This window comes from Microplitis mediator, chromosome 8, assembly GCF_029852145.1.
Source record: "Microplitis mediator isolate UGA2020A chromosome 8, iyMicMedi2.1, whole genome shotgun sequence".
NCBI lineage: Eukaryota > Metazoa > Arthropoda > Insecta > Hymenoptera > Braconidae > Microplitis > Microplitis mediator.
Genome location: NC_079976.1, coordinates 6,837,876 through 6,855,558, shown reverse-complemented (window position 1 = coordinate 6,855,558; position 17,683 = coordinate 6,837,876). Strand labels below are relative to the sequence as shown.

Sequence of the window (17,683 nt, the reverse complement as noted above, 5' to 3'; positions counted from 1 at the left end):
AATAATTAATTATTTATTGTAATTATTTTTTTTTAAAGAATTTTTATACTTTTTTAATGTATTTATAAAAATGTATTATTTTTTTAATTTAATAAATTAAATATTATTTGAAATTCCCGCGTTTTTAAAAATAATTTTATTTAAAATTCCCGCTTTTTTTTAAATTTCCCGCCAGATGTCACTAGCGCGAAATTCAAATCCTAACCTTGTAGCCGGTGAAAAAAAAACTTTATCCTTAACCTCACAATAAATAATTTTAAAAAATAGTAAACAATTGATAAAACAACATATATTAAAAATGCAACGATTTAAATTATTAATAAATCCACTTTACAATAATATTATTTCAACACATAAACGATTGTCTATAAGACAATTGTGCACTGAAATAAAAAATTCAAATGAAAGCAATAATAAATCTGAGCCAAAATTAGAAGACGGAAGTGTTAATAAACTAGATAATAATGAATTAAATATCGATACTAGTGATAGTAAAGACGATAATAAATTGGGCGGATTTGCAAAAGCTTTTGATAAATTTAATCAGCCGGAGCCAGAAAAAATAGTTGAAGAAAAAACTTTTGCATCTTTATTAAGAAATTCAAAATTTATTGACGTAAGTTATTTCATATATTTATTAATTATTTCAGTAAAATTAATCATTAATTCTCATAATATAACAAATTTTTTTATCTCAAATGAATAAATAATTTTATTTATTTAATTTAACCAAAGAATTTTTTTAGCTCGGAGATCCAGAAGGCAAAATCGTAACTGGTCAAATATTTCACATTGTTGATGATGACTTATATATTGATTTTGGATACAAATTTCATTGTGTATGCACACGACCATTCAAAAATGGACAGTAAGTATTTTTTCATGATACTGAAATTAGCCGACGTCCAATAATTTTGGGATTTCCTTAAAAACAACAAATTTGAAAGAATCAGAAATTTAAAAAAATTGTACCTCTAGTTTTTTAAATTTTCTACATGTGCATATTTTTAGTTTTCGTTTTTTTTTAATTTAATTGTTGAAAATAAAATCCGAAAATTGTCAACTGTCTGCTAACTTCAGGATCACATTTTTTCATGATCCTGAAATTAACAGACAATCAGATTTTCTTTTCCAACAAATAAATTACACAAAAACGAAAACTAAAAATATGCACATGTAGAAAATTTAAAAAACTACAGGTGCAATTTTTGTAAATATTTTTTTTTTTATAATTTAACGTTTTAAAAAAGACCATAAAATTATTAAACGTCAGCTAGCTTCAGTATCATATTTTTTCACCATACCTGCACCGAAAGTTTAAATTTCTGTTCCGTTTAGAGGAAAGAAAGTCGTTCTGTTCTTTTATGAGAAAACAAATGATAAAAATTAGCACATTGTTCCAACTCGGTCAATTTTTTTTTAATAATCTTCTAATGTATTTTGTAAAACATCAGCGACGAAAGATAAAAAAAACTGATTGAATTTTTGTACCTGAAAATCGGAACGTTTGTCGAGCAACGAAAATACAATAACAATTGATTTTAATTTTTAATTTTAAGTAAAATTGATTATTTAAATTAATTTTTTCAGAGACTACGTTAGAGGAGCAACAGTAAGATTGAAAATTAAAGAATTAGAATTGTCGACAAAGTTTTTGGGTGCAGCTAAAGATTTAACAATATTGGAAGCTGATTGTGTGCTACTTGGTTTAATACATTCACCGATGAGAAATGTTAAAAAAGTGCAGCAATAAATTACAATGAAGAAAAAAAAATTTGTATTATTTAAATATATATTAATAATTAATAAATAGTTTTAATAAAAAATACTTATTAATTCAATTAATTAATTATTATTCTCAGATTTTCAGCCGTCTTCTGCTTCAAAAAAACTATAGATTCTCATAGACTTTAAAGAAAATTCACCGCCTGCGAACATAAAGAAAATTTATAGAAAATCAGTATCACTGCCGATGCCCATGAAAAAATAAGTTTTCCATGATACCAGCATCGAAACTTGGGGCGTGTTCAGAAACACACTCTGGAAGAGAAATATTCAACTCCTGCGATCAGGAATATCCTCTGGTCGAACTAGACGTGTGATTTAACATTAATTACAAAGGCACTAATGACACCTGGATAGGTAATTTTTCATCTCCAGAGTGTATTTCTGAACACGCCCTTGAAGTTTCAGTGTCTCTACAGCCCGTCGAAACAAGCTAATTTCAAGTCGATGCTGCAAACAACTGCTAGCGAATTCATAATTCAAAAATACCTTCATATAGCGGGCAGAAACACGCGTGTTTCTTTCCTTGGGAAAAAACAATTGTTTCTGCCCGGTGTCAGTTATATTTCATGTTCAATTGCAGCCTTATTACTCTCATTTGTTTACTTGTCACTTCAGTTTACTCATTTCATTTTTTAAGTGACAGTTTTAATTAACCAAATAAAATTATCAAAAAATTAGTGAAAATAATATTTTTGTCTCATTTACTATTTAATAAGTGACTGTAAATCACATATTTCTCATTCTCTAACAGTTCTCCGCACCATCGGCTTGAAATTAACTTGTTTCTTACTGGCTGCTGACACTGAATCTTCAAGTTCCGATGCAGGTAATCATGAAAAATATAGTGTGTAACTCAGGATAAAACGCGATTTCAGACTGCGGGTGATATCAGCCCTCGTCTGCGGCTCGGGCAGCCAACCTCACCCTAGTCTGAAATCGTCTTGTTTCATCCCTTGTCACACAATATACTATTTCATGATACCAGCATTGAAACTTGAAGTTTCCGTGTTTACAGTCAGAAAAAACAGGATAATTTCAGTCCAATGCCGCGAATGAATATTAGCAAACGCGTAAATTGTGAATGCTTCAGTCAGCGGGCAGAAACAAACTTGTTTCGTCCCTTGGGAACAAACAAATAAAGTTTCTGCCTGCTGACTGAAGGCTTTCGCAATTTAAACTCTGACACTTGTAATTTGTTTAATAGTAATTTCAGACCATTAATTTTATTTACGTAAATGACAGTTCTGTGATTAAGTTTTATAAAAATTAGTGTCAATAATAATTAGTATTTATAGTTTCTGCTTAATTGTAAATTGCAAATGACAATTTACCCTTACGCTAATAGTTGATCACACCATTGGTCTTAAATTAACTTGTTTCTGACTGGCTGCTGATGAAACTTTAAGTTCCAATGCAGGTAATCATGAAAAATCTAGTGTGTAATTCAGGATGAAACACGATTTCAGACTGCGGGTGATGTCAGCCAACTTCACCCTGGTCTAAAATCATTTTGTTTCATCCCTCGTCACACAATATACTACTCTCTACAAATTTTTTTCAAATCCCAAAATTCCCTCCTCATTTCCACTCGAATTTCCTTTAAAAAAAAAATAAAATTCAAAAGTTCAAAAACTAAAATTTTGCTCGTCATATTCAGTGACAAAATAAACAAACTTTCAAAAGCAAAACCAAAAATTCTTTCGAACAAAAATAAAAAGCAGTTTCATATAAACCCCAAATTCCTCAACAAAATGTCAGAAGTCAAAAGTTTTTTTTTTTACCATCGGTAATAAAGTCCGCCCAATTACCTCCTGAGTAGAGACGCTGCACAATCACATCACACATCATCACATAAAGTATACCCACACATATTATACACATATATTTATACACCTACATAAATTATATATATGTACACACACATAATATATATATTGTGTAAAATAGTGTTGTTTTTCGTGTCTCATATTAGTTATTACACATTGTTTGTTCTATGGTCTTAGTACGCACTCGTCTAAGTCAACATCTGACGTGATTCTGACGACAATTTAATTTATAACGAATTATAAAAAACGTTATTGCGAATAATAATAATTATTATTATTAAATATCAATAACAACGCAACTATTATCATCAATAATACTATAACTAATTAATCAAGATCAACAATCATATATAAATATATACATATATATACACTTATATATACATTTACAAATTTACACATATATATAGATATATATAAAATGAAAGACATAAATTAATATAAAAACTAAAACTATTTAACCATTACCTCGAAATAAAAAACGCGTAGTAGTGTCGAAAAATAATGAATATATAAATACATATATTTGTGTATATATATATGTATTTATACATTTATATATATAGATATATATAACAAATATAAGACTTATAGCGTAATGCATTGGTTATTAGTGAAAAAAAATATAAAAAAGAACATATATTTGAATATTAACTCATTGCGCTTCAACTTGAAATTGATATATTAATTAATTTAATAAAATAAATCATTTTTGTAAAATATATATAAATATATATTTATATATTTTTTTAATTAAGGTAATTTGTGTTGTGAAAAATAAGTGAAATTATTTATATTTATATGGATATTTAATATAAATATATTTGGCTATTGATATATGTATATATTTATATTTATATTTAATATATATACATATATGTATTTTTTAAAACTTGTACTCTATTATTTTTGTTTTTTTTTTAAGTTGGATTTGAGTATTTGGAATCAAGAAGGATGAGCGTCATAGCGTCTGGTCAGCAGCAACAGCAAGTTGTTAAGGAAGGCTGGTTACAGAAACGCGGTAATTATATATTTATATATATGTACATACACATGTATGTGTGTATGTTCATTTAATTATTTAATTATTTTTTTTTATTACTCATTTGTTGTTGTTATTTATTTTTTCGTGATAGTAAACAAGATCGTAATTAATTTTTTAAATTATGAGGAGACAAATTAAATATTGACGTTATTATTTTTTTAAAATGTAGAAGTACTGAAGTTTAAATGTTTGTAGATATTTTTGCATAAGAAGTAAAGGATAAATAACATTTTCATTATTTTTTGATAATGAGGTACTGGGAATTTAAAAAAATTTGAATATGAAACCAGGAATTCTGTAAATTGACTTTTTAGAAAATTATTTATTGTATTTTATTTTTTTATTTAAAAGGAAATAAAACTTTATCTGTTTAGAAGAAAAATTTTGATGCATAAAAATATTACATTTTATAAATTGAAATCCATTGAAGTATAGTTAAAAAAAAAAGAAAAAAAGTTTTCTGCAGATGTTGTCATATATGTGACGTTTATATTTATTATTAATATGATTGAATCAGTGGTATAATTGGAATTATTTTTCAGTAAGAAATACTGACCATCGGTAAAAATCACTGATAATCAGTGAGTATTTGCTTACGGTTAGTGAAAATTACTGGCAGACAGTTGAAAGTATTGACAATCAGTGAATATTTACTGGCAATCAGTCGAAAGTACTGACAATCAGTGCAAATTATTTGCAATCAATGAATATTTACTGGCAGTCAGTCGAAAGTACTGATGATCAGTGAATATTTACTGGCAATCAGTCGAAAGTACTGGCAATCAATGGCAATTATTTGCAATCAATGAATATTTATTGATAATCAGTGCAAATTATTGACAATCAGTGAATATTTACTGACAGTCAGTCAAAAGTAGTGACAATCAGTGCAAATTACTGACAATCAGTCAATATTTACTGAAAAATGATTAAAATTATTAATACTGATCATATCAGTGGTGTACTTGGGACTAGTTCTCAGTGAAAATTCACTGATTGTCGGTACTTTTCACTGATTCATTTTCAGAGTAGAAAAAAAAAATAACACATCTATATATAAGGTAAGAGACCCAGATCAGGGACCTAGTGCCCGATCACTCATATATTTAAATTTCACTAAATATACAAGTACATGGAGTGATCGGTACTAGTTCCCTGATCATGTACTAGGTCTTTTACCTTATACTTATATTTTACACAAGAAATGTGAAGCATAGAGTGTGCTCTGTTCCTTAGTACTAATGCAGAATTAATGACTGAAAAAAAAAATAACCAAGTTTTTATCTTTGGCAGGTGAACATATAAAAAATTGGAGATCGCGTTATTTTGTGCTGCGTGACGATGGAACTCTCGTTGGATTCAAATCAAAGCCTGATCAACAAATGGCGGCAACTGCACAGCCACTTAATAATTTTACAGTACGTGGATGTCAAATAATGTCAATAGACCGTCCTAAACCTTTTACATTTGTTATACGCGGATTACAATGGACTACGGTAATTGAACGTACTTTCCATGTTGAGACTGAGCAAGAACGCGAGGACTGGGTTGCAGCTATCAGGTAATTAATTTTTTTTTTATAAATAAAAATTTACTATTTTATCGTTTGTAATTATATATTTTTATTTTACATAATACATATTATGTAGAATATTTAAAATTCTATGACCGCTGTACAGTAATTAGTTTAAATTTTATGACCTTTTAAGATGCAGTATTTTAATTTTATGAATCGATAAACACGTTAACTTCCGGTACACGTTTCTCGTTAGTTAAAATAAAATAACTACACTATTAGCTGAGTTGAAAAAAACTTTTGATTACAACACGATGATATTAATTTATATATATTTTTTAAAAATAGTTATGTGTAATTTTAAATTATGATAATTGCATCTTATTAATTTTTATTACTTATTGTGATGAGGAGTAAAAAAAGTTTTAAATTATAGCTTTATTTTATTCGTGACACTTTTTTTTTAGAAATATATATGTAACTTTTTTAGAAATATATATAACTAAATATAAAGAGAAAAAGAATTCCGGTAAAAATTTTTTTTAAGAAAGTCCATTTTGCTCCAAAAAAATTTAAAATTTTCTCATTCCTTTAAAATTTAAATTTTATACAAAAAAAAATTCTAATTTATAATTCAATCAAATTAAAAAAAAAAAAATATAGATATGTCGCAGATAGATTAGCGAACGAAGAACAAATCCAACAACAATCACAATCAGATCAACAATTGCAGCAGCAACAGCAAATGCAACAAATGCAAATATCATCATCATCCGAAGATGTTGATATGGAAAATGCATCATCGTCATCAAATAACGGTCGTACAGATTCAACAAGTTCACTTGGTATTGATTCATTACCAAGTATTGATGAACTATCAGCAAAATTTAGTGTACAAGGTACATCAAGTAGTAAAAGTACGGGTAAAAAAAAAGTAACACTTGAGAATTTTGAATTTCTAAAAGTACTTGGCAAAGGTACATTTGGTAAAGTAATTTTGTGTCGTGAAAAATCAACCGGACATCTCTATGCTATTAAAATATTACGTAAAGAAGTTATTATTCGTAAAGATGAAGTTGCTCATACGTTAACGGAAAATCGGGTTTTACGTACAACAAATCATCCATTTTTAATATCACTTAAATATAGCTTTCAAACAGCCGATCGTTTATGTTTTGTTATGGAATATGTTAATGGTGGTGAACTATTTTTTCATTTATCACGTTCACGCATATTTTCGGAGGATCGTACTAGATTTTATGGTGCTGAAATAATATCTGCATTAGGTTATTTACATTTAAATGGTATTATTTATCGTGATTTAAAATTAGAAAATTTATTATTGGATAAAGATGGTCATATTAAAATTGCTGATTTTGGTTTATGTAAAGAAGAGATTACTTATGGTAAGTTTATAATATCGTTATTATTATTATTATTATTACTGTTGACAATTAATTTAAAAAATTTAATTTTATTATTTATTTTTAATTCTATGAGGCATTTTATCAGAATCTACGAGTAATTTTTATCATTTCTATAGAGAAATTTTTTTTTACTTGTGTGGGGCATTTTTACTATTTTTGTGAAAAATTTTTATAATTATCAGGCATTTTTCAAAAATTTATGGGGTATTTGTAAAAATTGTATGGGAAATTTTTATGAAAAATCATTATAATTATATGGGGCATTTTTATAAAATTTATGAGAAGTTTTGATAAGTTTCATAAAAAGTTTTTATGATTCTGAGGCATTTTCACTATTTTTATCGAAATTTTTTTTAATTATGGGGCATTTTTTAAAAATTTATGGGGTATTCGTAAAAATTGTATGGGAAATTTTTTTTATTTTTATGAGAAATCATTATAATTATATGGTGCATTTTTATAAAATTTTGATAAGTTTTATAAAAAGTTATTATGATTTTGAGAGATTTTTACTATTTTTATGAGAAATCTTATAATTATGAGGCACTTTTTAAAATTTTATGGGGCATTTTACAAATCTGAATTAATTTATAAGAAATTTTTCTTAATACACAAGACATTTTTTAAAATTATGAGAAATTTTAGTAGTCTCTGAGGCATTTTTCTAAATTACAGATGCATCATTACTTAATTTATGAGAAATTTTTATTACCCCCAAGAAATTTTTTTAATTTATGTGTCATTTTAGTTATCTCTGAGGCATTTTCATAAATTTTAGATGCTTCATTAATTAGTTTATTAAAATATTTGCTAATGTATATGACCTTTCTCTGAACTACTCTTACAAGCCCAAAAATTTTTTTTGCCTCATAAAATTTTCTAATAAATATCAACATTAATTTCCACTCTCTACATTCAATTAATAAAAAGTTTTTTTTTACTTTCCCAATTAGGACGAACAACGAAAACATTTTGCGGTACTCCAGAATATTTAGCCCCCGAAGTGCTAGAAGACAACGATTACGGTCGTGCTGTCGATTGGTGGGGCGTCGGTGTCGTAATGTACGAAATGATGATCGGACGTCTTCCATTTTACAATCGCGACCACGAAAAATTATTCACCCTAATATTACTCGAGGAAGTTAAATTTCCAAAAGCAGTTTCTAATGAGGCTAAAGATTTACTAGGAGGTAATTAATTTTAAATAATTAAAAATAAAACTTAATAATTAATTAATTAACTAATTGATTAATTTAATTACAGGTTTATTAATAAAGGATCCAAGTAGACGATTAGGTGGTGGTCCAGATGACGCTAAAGACATAATGTATCACGCGTTTTTCTCATCAATCAATTGGACAGATTTAGTTCATAAAAAAATACCGCCACCATTTAAACCACAAGTAACATCTGACACCGATACACGTTATTTTGACAGTGAATTTACTGGTGAAAGTGTCGAATTGACACCACCAGATCGGGGTATACTAGGCAGCGGAAGTGGATTAAACTCAATTGCCGAAGAACAGGAACATTTTCCACAATTTTCTTATCAAGATAGTCATTCTGCCGCAACATCTATTTCCGTATCTATTAATCACTGACATAAATTTATTACCAATATTTAATTAAACGAGTAATTTTTTTTTTTATCCATTATTATTATTGTTATCATCATTATCATAATCATAATAATAATAATTTTTAAAATACTCGGTTAATTTATTTATAGATATTATATTAATCTAGTTCATAAATTGTAATTAAGTCAAAAAAAAAATTTAATAATTCAGTTTTTTTTAGTAATTTGTCATAAATAATTTATTTATTTACGCTCATTATAAAATTAAAAAAATTTTTTTTTTATAATTATTAATTTTCATTAAATTCATATCGTATATAAAAAATTATTTGACCGGGAAAATTTATTTAAATTAATTTTACTATGCATGAGTAATTACTTAACATCTAAATTATCAGGATAAAAAAAAATATTTATAATTTTATAATGAGCGTAATTTTTTTTTTGAAAATTTTAAAATTACACTTTTTTAGAAAAATTAAAAAAATCAATTTCTTTTTTTTTTTTTTTTTTTTTATTAAAATAATTTAACAGACAGTATGAGACTGATTTGACTCGATAAAACTTAACGAAAATAATTATTTCATTACAATAGCTTATAAATAAATGGATAAATAATAATAATAATAAACAATAGAATTAAAAAATTGTACATAAAAATATGAGAAAAAAAAAAAAAAGAAAAAGAAATGAATAATTATTATTTATGTTTAATTAATATTTAAATTTGATGTAATTTTTTTTTTGTCTTCGTAATGTATTTTTTATGTGTAATTAATTATAATTAATATTTAAGAAAAAATAATTACTAATAATAACAATTAATAATAAATGTAATCGAATATTGAAATGAATAATTGATTAATTAATTAAATTGTATTTCGTAAAATGAATAAAAATAAAATTTAAATTTTCGTAAGATCAAAAAAAATATGAGTGAAATTTTACCAAATAATTTATTTATTTATTTATAAATTTATATCCGTTTATAATTAAAGAAAAATTTGGGATTTTTTATAATTATTCTGATGCATTTCGAAAAAATTTAATTTTCATTTGATAAATTTGATATTTTATCAATTTATATTTTTTTTCATTGATTATAATTAATTAATTAATTAATTAATTATTTATTATTAACGAAAAAACTATTGAAATACAATAAATATGAGTAATATATATATATATTTATATATCAATATAGATATATATATGTATATAAATATAATTATTAATGACTAAATATAATAATAGTTGTTAAGTTATTAATAAATGTAATGTATAATTAAAATAATATAATTATTAAATATATTTATATTTTAACAATTAAAATACAAGAAATTAAAAAATGCAAATAACTCGTTTTTTTTTTCAATTAAAAATATATGACTTTTTACCCATTAGTATATTTTTTTTATTTATTCAAACTACAAGGTCATTTGCGACCACAGCTTCTACATATTTATCTACATAGTAACATTTCAATTTATAATTAAATTTCTTTGAACAATTTTGACTTTTTTAAGAAAATTAAGGTTTTGTTGCATCCCGATACGGTGTTGAAACATTCTTCTAAAGATTTGGGTAGCTTGGAGATTTCTCTGTAGGCCGACAAGTTGGGACACTCAATTATGATGTGTTTTATTGTGATTTCGTTATCACAGTATTGACATGTTGTTTTAGGTTCTTTAGATATTAAGAAGGAATGAGTCAATTTCGTGTGTCCTATACGTAGCAGAGTTAGTACTACTTGGTCTCTCCTAACAAATGTTGCCAATGGGTTTAGTTCAAAGGTAGAATCCCGAGACTCCAGTATCTGTGCGTGTTTCGCTTATTCCAGGTATCCCTCCAGTAATTCAGCGTCTTCCTTTTGATGTACTTCTTGAATTCAGTTGGAGTAGTTTCAACGGTATCATCAATTGTCTCGTTGAGCAAGGATTCTTTTGCTAGTTTGTCGGCTTCCTCATTCCCCTTAATTCCTTGGTGGCTGGGATCTACAATAATTCGATGGTTCCGTTACAGCTTGTTAGTTCATTTATTTTATCTTGTATGTTTAATATCAACGGATTACTACTATCAGGGTTGGCTAATGCCGTCAAGCAGGACAATGAGTCCGTAAATATGGCGACTTTTTTAAGTTTTAGATTTTCTGAAATTATGAGTAAGGTCTTCATGATGGCTGTTGCTTCAGATGCGAAAATTGTGAGAGAATCATGTGAGATAATATTTTTTTTTTAATTACTAAAAAATTACCAAACTTTCAGTAAAATTAATTAGAAATGTAAAATTAAATGATTAATTTTTTTTTAGAATTTGTTGCATTTATTTGGGTATGGATATAAATATATGACTAATATACGAATCAAAAATTCTTGGAAAAATAAAATATGATTATTTTAATTTTATGCACCAGCGGTAAAAGAAGTTTTCCCGTGAGAGACTGATCGTGATGTGACGGCAACTCTTCCCCTACTACTTAAAGATTTTTGTTTGCGCATGGGTATTTAGAATGTTATTTTTGAATTCTGTAGTAGAGAGGAGAAAAGAGTTGAAGAAAATTCTACCCTCATTGTGATAACTGAATTCATTCATTTTTGACCTTTTGCTCGTTGTCTAAATTGAAAGTCCGGTAATAATTCAAAAAATCAAATTAAATTTATTATTTATTTATTTGAAAGATATGTCAATTATTATATAGTATTATTAATTATCATAGTAAATATACAGTTAAAATTTCATCTTTGGTTTATTATAATTTTATTTAATTCAAACTAAATTATCATCATAATTTGGTAATGGTTTATCTTTTATTAACCACAAAGTGTCGATGAAAGCGCCATTTTTATCGTCTGAAATCTGCAAACATTTTTTTTGTTTTAGTAGTAAATAGTAATTATTAAATATTTAATTTTGAAAATTATACCTGCTCTATATACATATGAGTTTTATTAAATACTTTCATTCTTGTGTATCCATAATCAGAGCTACGATAAGCTGACCAAGATGGCCGTTTGGGTACAAATTTTTCTCTGCCTTCTTTACAACCAGCAGATCCTGTTACAATATGTACTGGTGCTTTGTAATTTTTGTATGGCTGTTGATAACTACCATTATAAACCTATTTTAAAAAATTGATTATTTATATTAATTTGAAGTAATCTATTTGTTTTAACTTCCCGCTACGAAATTTTCAAATCTATCCTGAAAAATTTGGTGTTAAATCACCGCTTAAAGTCGTCATGGCAACGGTTGCTATGGATACTGTTGTCATGGTAACGGTTACTATGGAGACAGTCGCCCATGGCAATGGTTGCTATGGATACTGTTAACATAGCAACGGTTGCTATGGAGATGGTTGGTCATGTTAGCGCGCGAAAGCCTTTTAGTTTTTAAAAAAAGGGAAGGTAACAATAAAAGTAAAAAAAAATTTTCTGTTTTTAAATTTTCGTTGCATAACTCGTAAATCGCTCGGCCGATTTGTTTCTAAGTTTGATCAAATCTAAGTCTTACAAGCTCTTTCGATTGCTGCAAAGTGCGTGCAAATAGCGAGAAGTTTTGGGGTTAGCCCACAGGGTCAACCGTTTTTCAAATTTTTTATTTTGAATACTCGTATTACCTTAAAATTGTACATTGGCCACATACGTTCATAACTATGCTCATGCGCCCAAATTTCAAGATCGACTTTATGCTGGTAAAATAATTTTTCTAAGCCAAACCAATTTAAAAATGGTAACCCAACGCGTACTAATGACTCATGATTTGTGCAGTCATCTGCGTTTTTATTACTACAGTACATTGGACGATGACCAAATGTTACAATCCATGGTCTTTTTGCTCTTTTGATGAAAAAGATAAAAATTTTATAGATTTATTAAAATCAGTAAATATTGTTTTATAATTGTGGTGAAGAAAAATAATTATAATAACCTATTTTCGGGTTTGTTAGCTTCTTTAAGATCGCTATCAAGCCATTCGTATTGTTTGACAAGTTGTTTGATTCCATAGTTCATGAAATAATATGCTTCTGTTTCGATAGCGATAAAATGTACTGGTCCCATATTAAAACTGTACCATAAGCCCTCTGAATTACCTGGCATTGAAAATCTCGCTCTAAAATAATTAAATATTCGTTAAGTATTGAGATTAAAGTAAATTAATACTTAGTATTGTCTTTGAATGAATCAGTGAAAAATACCAATAATCAGTCAAAAGAACAGTCATCAGTGAAAAGGACTGATAAAATAGAAAAGTACTGATAATCATGAAAATAGTTAATAACACTGAATAATTACTGATAATAAATGAAACTACTGACGATAGAGAAAAGTAATGTCAATGGTAACAAAATACTAACTTCCAGTGAAAAAAAAAACTGCCAATCGTACTAAAGACTGATCGGATTGAATATTCACTGAACAATCAGGATAAAGACGTAATGTAGAGAAGTACTGACAGTGGGAAACAAGAATGACAATCAGTAACAAGGATCGATAACAGTGAAAAGGACTAATGACAGAATAAGATACCGACAATCAGTGAAAAAGCTTAACAATCAGTGAAAAGGGCTAATAGTACTGGATATTTTTACTGAAAAATCGGTGAAAAGACTGATGATATAGAACTACTGACAACGGTAAAAAATATTGGCAATCAGTGAAAAAGACTGATGACAGTAATGACAATGAAAAGTACTGATTCACTGAATCAGTGAAATAATCAATGAAGAATAATTTTGAATATATAATAGGTTATTAATCAGTGATTTACGTGGGACTATTCCTCAGTGAATTTTCACTGATGGTCAGTACTTTTCACTGATTCATTTAAATTTTCGTTTAAAACAAAATTTTCTAGCTTTTCTTCTACAATAAAATTACCTGTAATTACTAAAATTATATTTTTCTTCATGATTACCCGGTACAGTCATATAAGGTAAGTAAGCAGCGACACTTTCGATTTGTCTCATAAACTCATCACCAACTCTTGCATCATCAGTATTCATATCGTAAGCAAAATCTCCAACATGAATAGCAGCATCATATAAACCTTTTTGAGTATCTTCCTGCAATCGCGCTAAACTCTGAGCATTTTCATTCCCCATATCGCCGAATATTACGATCTGGGGTTTCCATGTTTCACTGTCCGGTGGTATTCTCACGTAAAATGCATTAGACCATCCCAGCTCACTTCCACAGTGATAAACTATAATAATGACAATACTGATTATTAACAAAGAAAAAAAAATTATCATATATATTGATAATTTGTAACGAATAAAAAGAATAAAATTACCATATTTTTTTCCAGGTTTCAAATCTTTCAAATAAACACGATGTATATACTGTTGACGTCTCTTATCCCCTCCATCAATAAACAAATTTCTCGTACCCTTTGAACGTGTTATGAAACCATCGATTCCATACTCAACTATTGATTCCTTTGTATCATTTTTTGTACTCCATGTTACCACAAGATCATTTATTTTTTCTAATTATTATTAAAATCAACCATCAAACATCAAATAAATTCAACTAATAAATAACTATATACAATTCATACATTACTTATAATAAATATATAAAATACCTCCGTAAGATAAATGTACAGCTTCTGGTTGATAATGAATAACTTCCGCTGATGTTATTATTGATAATATCAAAATAATTAGTGCTCGTAAAAACATTTTCATATAAATATATGTATATAGATTCACTAATTTTTGTTAATTAACTTAAATTTTTTAAGTAAAAAAAAATTTACTTATACTATCGTTTTTAATTACTCATTTTTTAACGAATTAAAAGTCGGGCAATTATTTTGTAAAAAAAGAATTTGATGAGGATTTAAGTTTTTAAAATATAATAAATGTATATGACACACTTTGTTATATTATTAATATCACGTCGAGATATTTTGATAAAAATATTTAAAAAAAAAAAATTATGCTTGTAATGCAATAACTCTTTTGTATATGTGAGCTTACTGTACAACAAGTATCGATATTTATATAAGTATATATATATGATATATATATATATATATATATTCTTTGTGTCTATTTAATCTATAAGTTTATTTATAGATATAATGAATAACAAAAATAATCATAATGTTTTAATGAGAAAAAATGATAATTATTGGGGGGGAAAAATTTTTTAAAAATCTAAAATGACCAATGAAATAAAGTATATAAATATAACAATTATTTCAATTGGTTTCCCGATTTTAATTATATTTTTTATTTCAATTTATGTTAATCGATAGGATGAATATCGAGATTTAGTTCAATCGATGTCAAGGAGAGAAGAATCGAGATTTATTTGTTCGAGTACTTTAGAAAGTGGAGGCAGAGAAGTCTGGTGGTATTGGGAAGAGTTTGAAAGCGCGGGATTGGTATTAGAATTCAAATATGTACTTTAGAAGAGAAAAATAAAATGGATGAAAAGATCGGTCATTAAATTTTTTTTTTTATTCTAAGTGAGTAAATAATTTAGTACTTTTTAGCGAATACATACATTTTTACTTTAACGCTGAACTTATTGTAATAGTGATCGTTAGTTATTTCCTGTTATTTATGAATTGAATGCGTATTTTTTCACTTATTCCTCAAATTCTTCAAAATTTTGCGATACTAATTTCGAACCGCATTATTTAAAAACCTTTTAAGCCATCGTCGCCTGACGGATTTGCTTTGAACTAAATTCAAGTTCCCAAGTGACTAGTGATGTGGAGCTGACCGTCAGGTCATTTTTTGACCTCAAGTCATGGTCACAAGACCGTCAGTTAACCGTTTATAAAATGACGGACCATTGCAATTGTGGCGACATCTTACAAACGCCTTTATAACTTTTATACAAATTCAAATCTTGAAACCGCCATTTTTAAAAAAAAACCACGAGATCAGAATACGAAAGGAAAAAAAAAATTTTTTAATCATTTACGAGAAAAGATTGCGTCCAATCATCTAGCTGGTTGTGATTGACTAAATTCATGACCAAGCCCAAATTAGTGACCAAAAATTTGATGACGGTCACGAATCATCTAGCTAGATGCGACTGACCAAATTTGTGACAAAAAATTTTTTGGCGGTCCGAAATGACGGACTATGACCGAATCATTTCGACTTAAAACAGGTCCGTCGGTCACAAGACCGTCAACGGACCGTCTTGTGACCGAAACTCGAAATAACGTCATTCCGCATCACTACGAGTGATCAAGCTCGCTTTTTGTTAGCTTTTAGTTGCCCGTTCCATTAACTTTTTGTTATTCCTAGATGTTAATAAAATGATGACAAATCAAATTTAAAAAAAAATGTCAACAAAACATCATATTCAAATATAACGAAATATTCGCCAAAAATAGTTAACAACTTAACGTTATTTTTAATATAATGTAAAAAAGTCAACATTTCCGGATAACAAATTGTTAGCATTAAAATAGTAACTTTTATTTATCGCCAAATAGTCATAATTTATTATGTCATTTTATGATAATCATTTGCTAATAATTTTTGACTTACGTTTTGCTGACATTTTTCAAAAATTTCATTTGTCACCATTTTATTAACATCTATAAATGACGGTAAGTTAATTTGGAACGGGCCACTAAGAGCTACCAAAAAGGGAGCTTGGCCACTTAGGAACTTGCATTTAGTTCGAAGCAAATCCGTCAAGCGACGATAGCTTAGAACATTTTAAAATATTGCGGCTCGACATTAGTATCGCAAGATTTTGAAGAACTTGATTTAAAACTAAAAAATACTCGTTTAATTAATAAATAACAAGAAATAACTACCAATTATTATTTCAATACGTTCAGCATTGAAGTAAAGAGGTATGTATTTGCTCAAAAATACTAAATTAATCAATCCGTTATATATAAGGAAATTTTATTGATAAGATCTGTCAAATCAACTTTTCCTGATATTCCAAAGAACTTCATACGAAATGGAATAAACCTCAAACTTAATAATAGATTCCATAGATAATAACCTACTTTCAGAAATTTATAGAATATAAACTTTTCATTAGGAAAAAAAAAAACGTTATTTAAACTTTCAAATACACTGACCGAAAGGTTATCTTGGTTCAAAGAGAATTATCTTGAGTCAAGAGAATATTTAGGAAAATGGAATAAATCTTGGTTGAAGAAAATTTTTTCTTAATTTTGATTATTTTGATTCAAAAAGTTATTTTTTCGACTCAAATGGGTTAAAGTTTTAAGTTAAAAATATATGATTTTAGTTCAAAAAGAAAAAATATTTTAAGAAAGTAAATTGTTTTTTGAATTAATATTTTGAATTTCTTCATTCATGTATATTGAATATTTTATTCTATGAAATTTAACTTCTCTACGTAAGGAGTCAGATTTCTTAAACCAACTAGTGGCTATTGCTTGAAACAAAAATAAAAAAAATTCAAGTCAAGAAAATCAAGCTCTTGGTTTTTTTCCATAGCAGCATTCGGATAACAGGAGCACTCGGGTCTATGCAGCTTCTCT

General features: G+C 27.3%; 3 protein-coding genes across 4 annotated transcripts in view; 2 read left to right on the top strand and 1 right to left on the bottom strand.

Moving 5' to 3' along the window:
* LOC130673431 (RAC serine/threonine-protein kinase) overlaps positions 1-9,255 on the top strand; it is a 71,986-nt gene extending 62,731 nt beyond the window's left edge. The window contains exons 1-6 of one of the 2 annotated variants that reach the window (XM_057478434.1): positions 4,202-4,372; positions 4,540-4,635; positions 5,953-6,220; positions 6,839-7,581; positions 8,556-8,792; positions 8,866-9,255. In XM_057478434.1, coding sequence (XP_057334417.1) covers positions 4,569-4,635; positions 5,953-6,220; positions 6,839-7,581; positions 8,556-8,792; positions 8,866-9,206 — 1,656 coding nt within the window. In that variant the 5' untranslated portion in view covers positions 4,202-4,372; positions 4,540-4,568 and the 3' untranslated portion in view covers positions 9,207-9,255. Of the gene's footprint in view, positions 1-4,201; positions 4,373-4,539; positions 4,636-5,952; positions 6,221-6,838; positions 7,582-8,555; positions 8,793-8,865 lie in introns of those variants that run through there. The other variant, XM_057478433.1, reaches the window with a different exon arrangement.
* Positions 217-1,828, top strand: LOC130673434 (28S ribosomal protein S28, mitochondrial). The gene is made up of 3 exons (XM_057478436.1): positions 217-616; positions 747-868; positions 1,591-1,828. The coding sequence occupies exons 1-3, from the start codon at positions 299-301 to the stop codon at positions 1,751-1,753; spliced, it is 603 nt and encodes a 200-aa protein (XP_057334419.1). The 5' UTR covers positions 217-298; the 3' UTR covers positions 1,754-1,828.
* Positions 9,256-11,834: 2,579 nt separating the features above from the next.
* On the bottom strand, positions 11,835-15,071 carry LOC130673310 (acid phosphatase type 7). Its single transcript, XM_057478285.1, has 7 exons — positions 14,771-15,071; positions 14,477-14,671; positions 14,062-14,386; positions 13,112-13,294; positions 12,801-13,020; positions 12,108-12,302; positions 11,835-12,040 (listed from the first exon to the last, which is right to left on the bottom strand). Exons 1-7 carry the CDS (start codon positions 14,871-14,873, stop codon positions 11,951-11,953), a joined length of 1,311 nt encoding a protein of 436 aa, XP_057334268.1. The 5' UTR covers positions 14,874-15,071; the 3' UTR covers positions 11,835-11,950.
* Between the last annotated feature and the right edge of the window lie 2,612 nt (positions 15,072-17,683).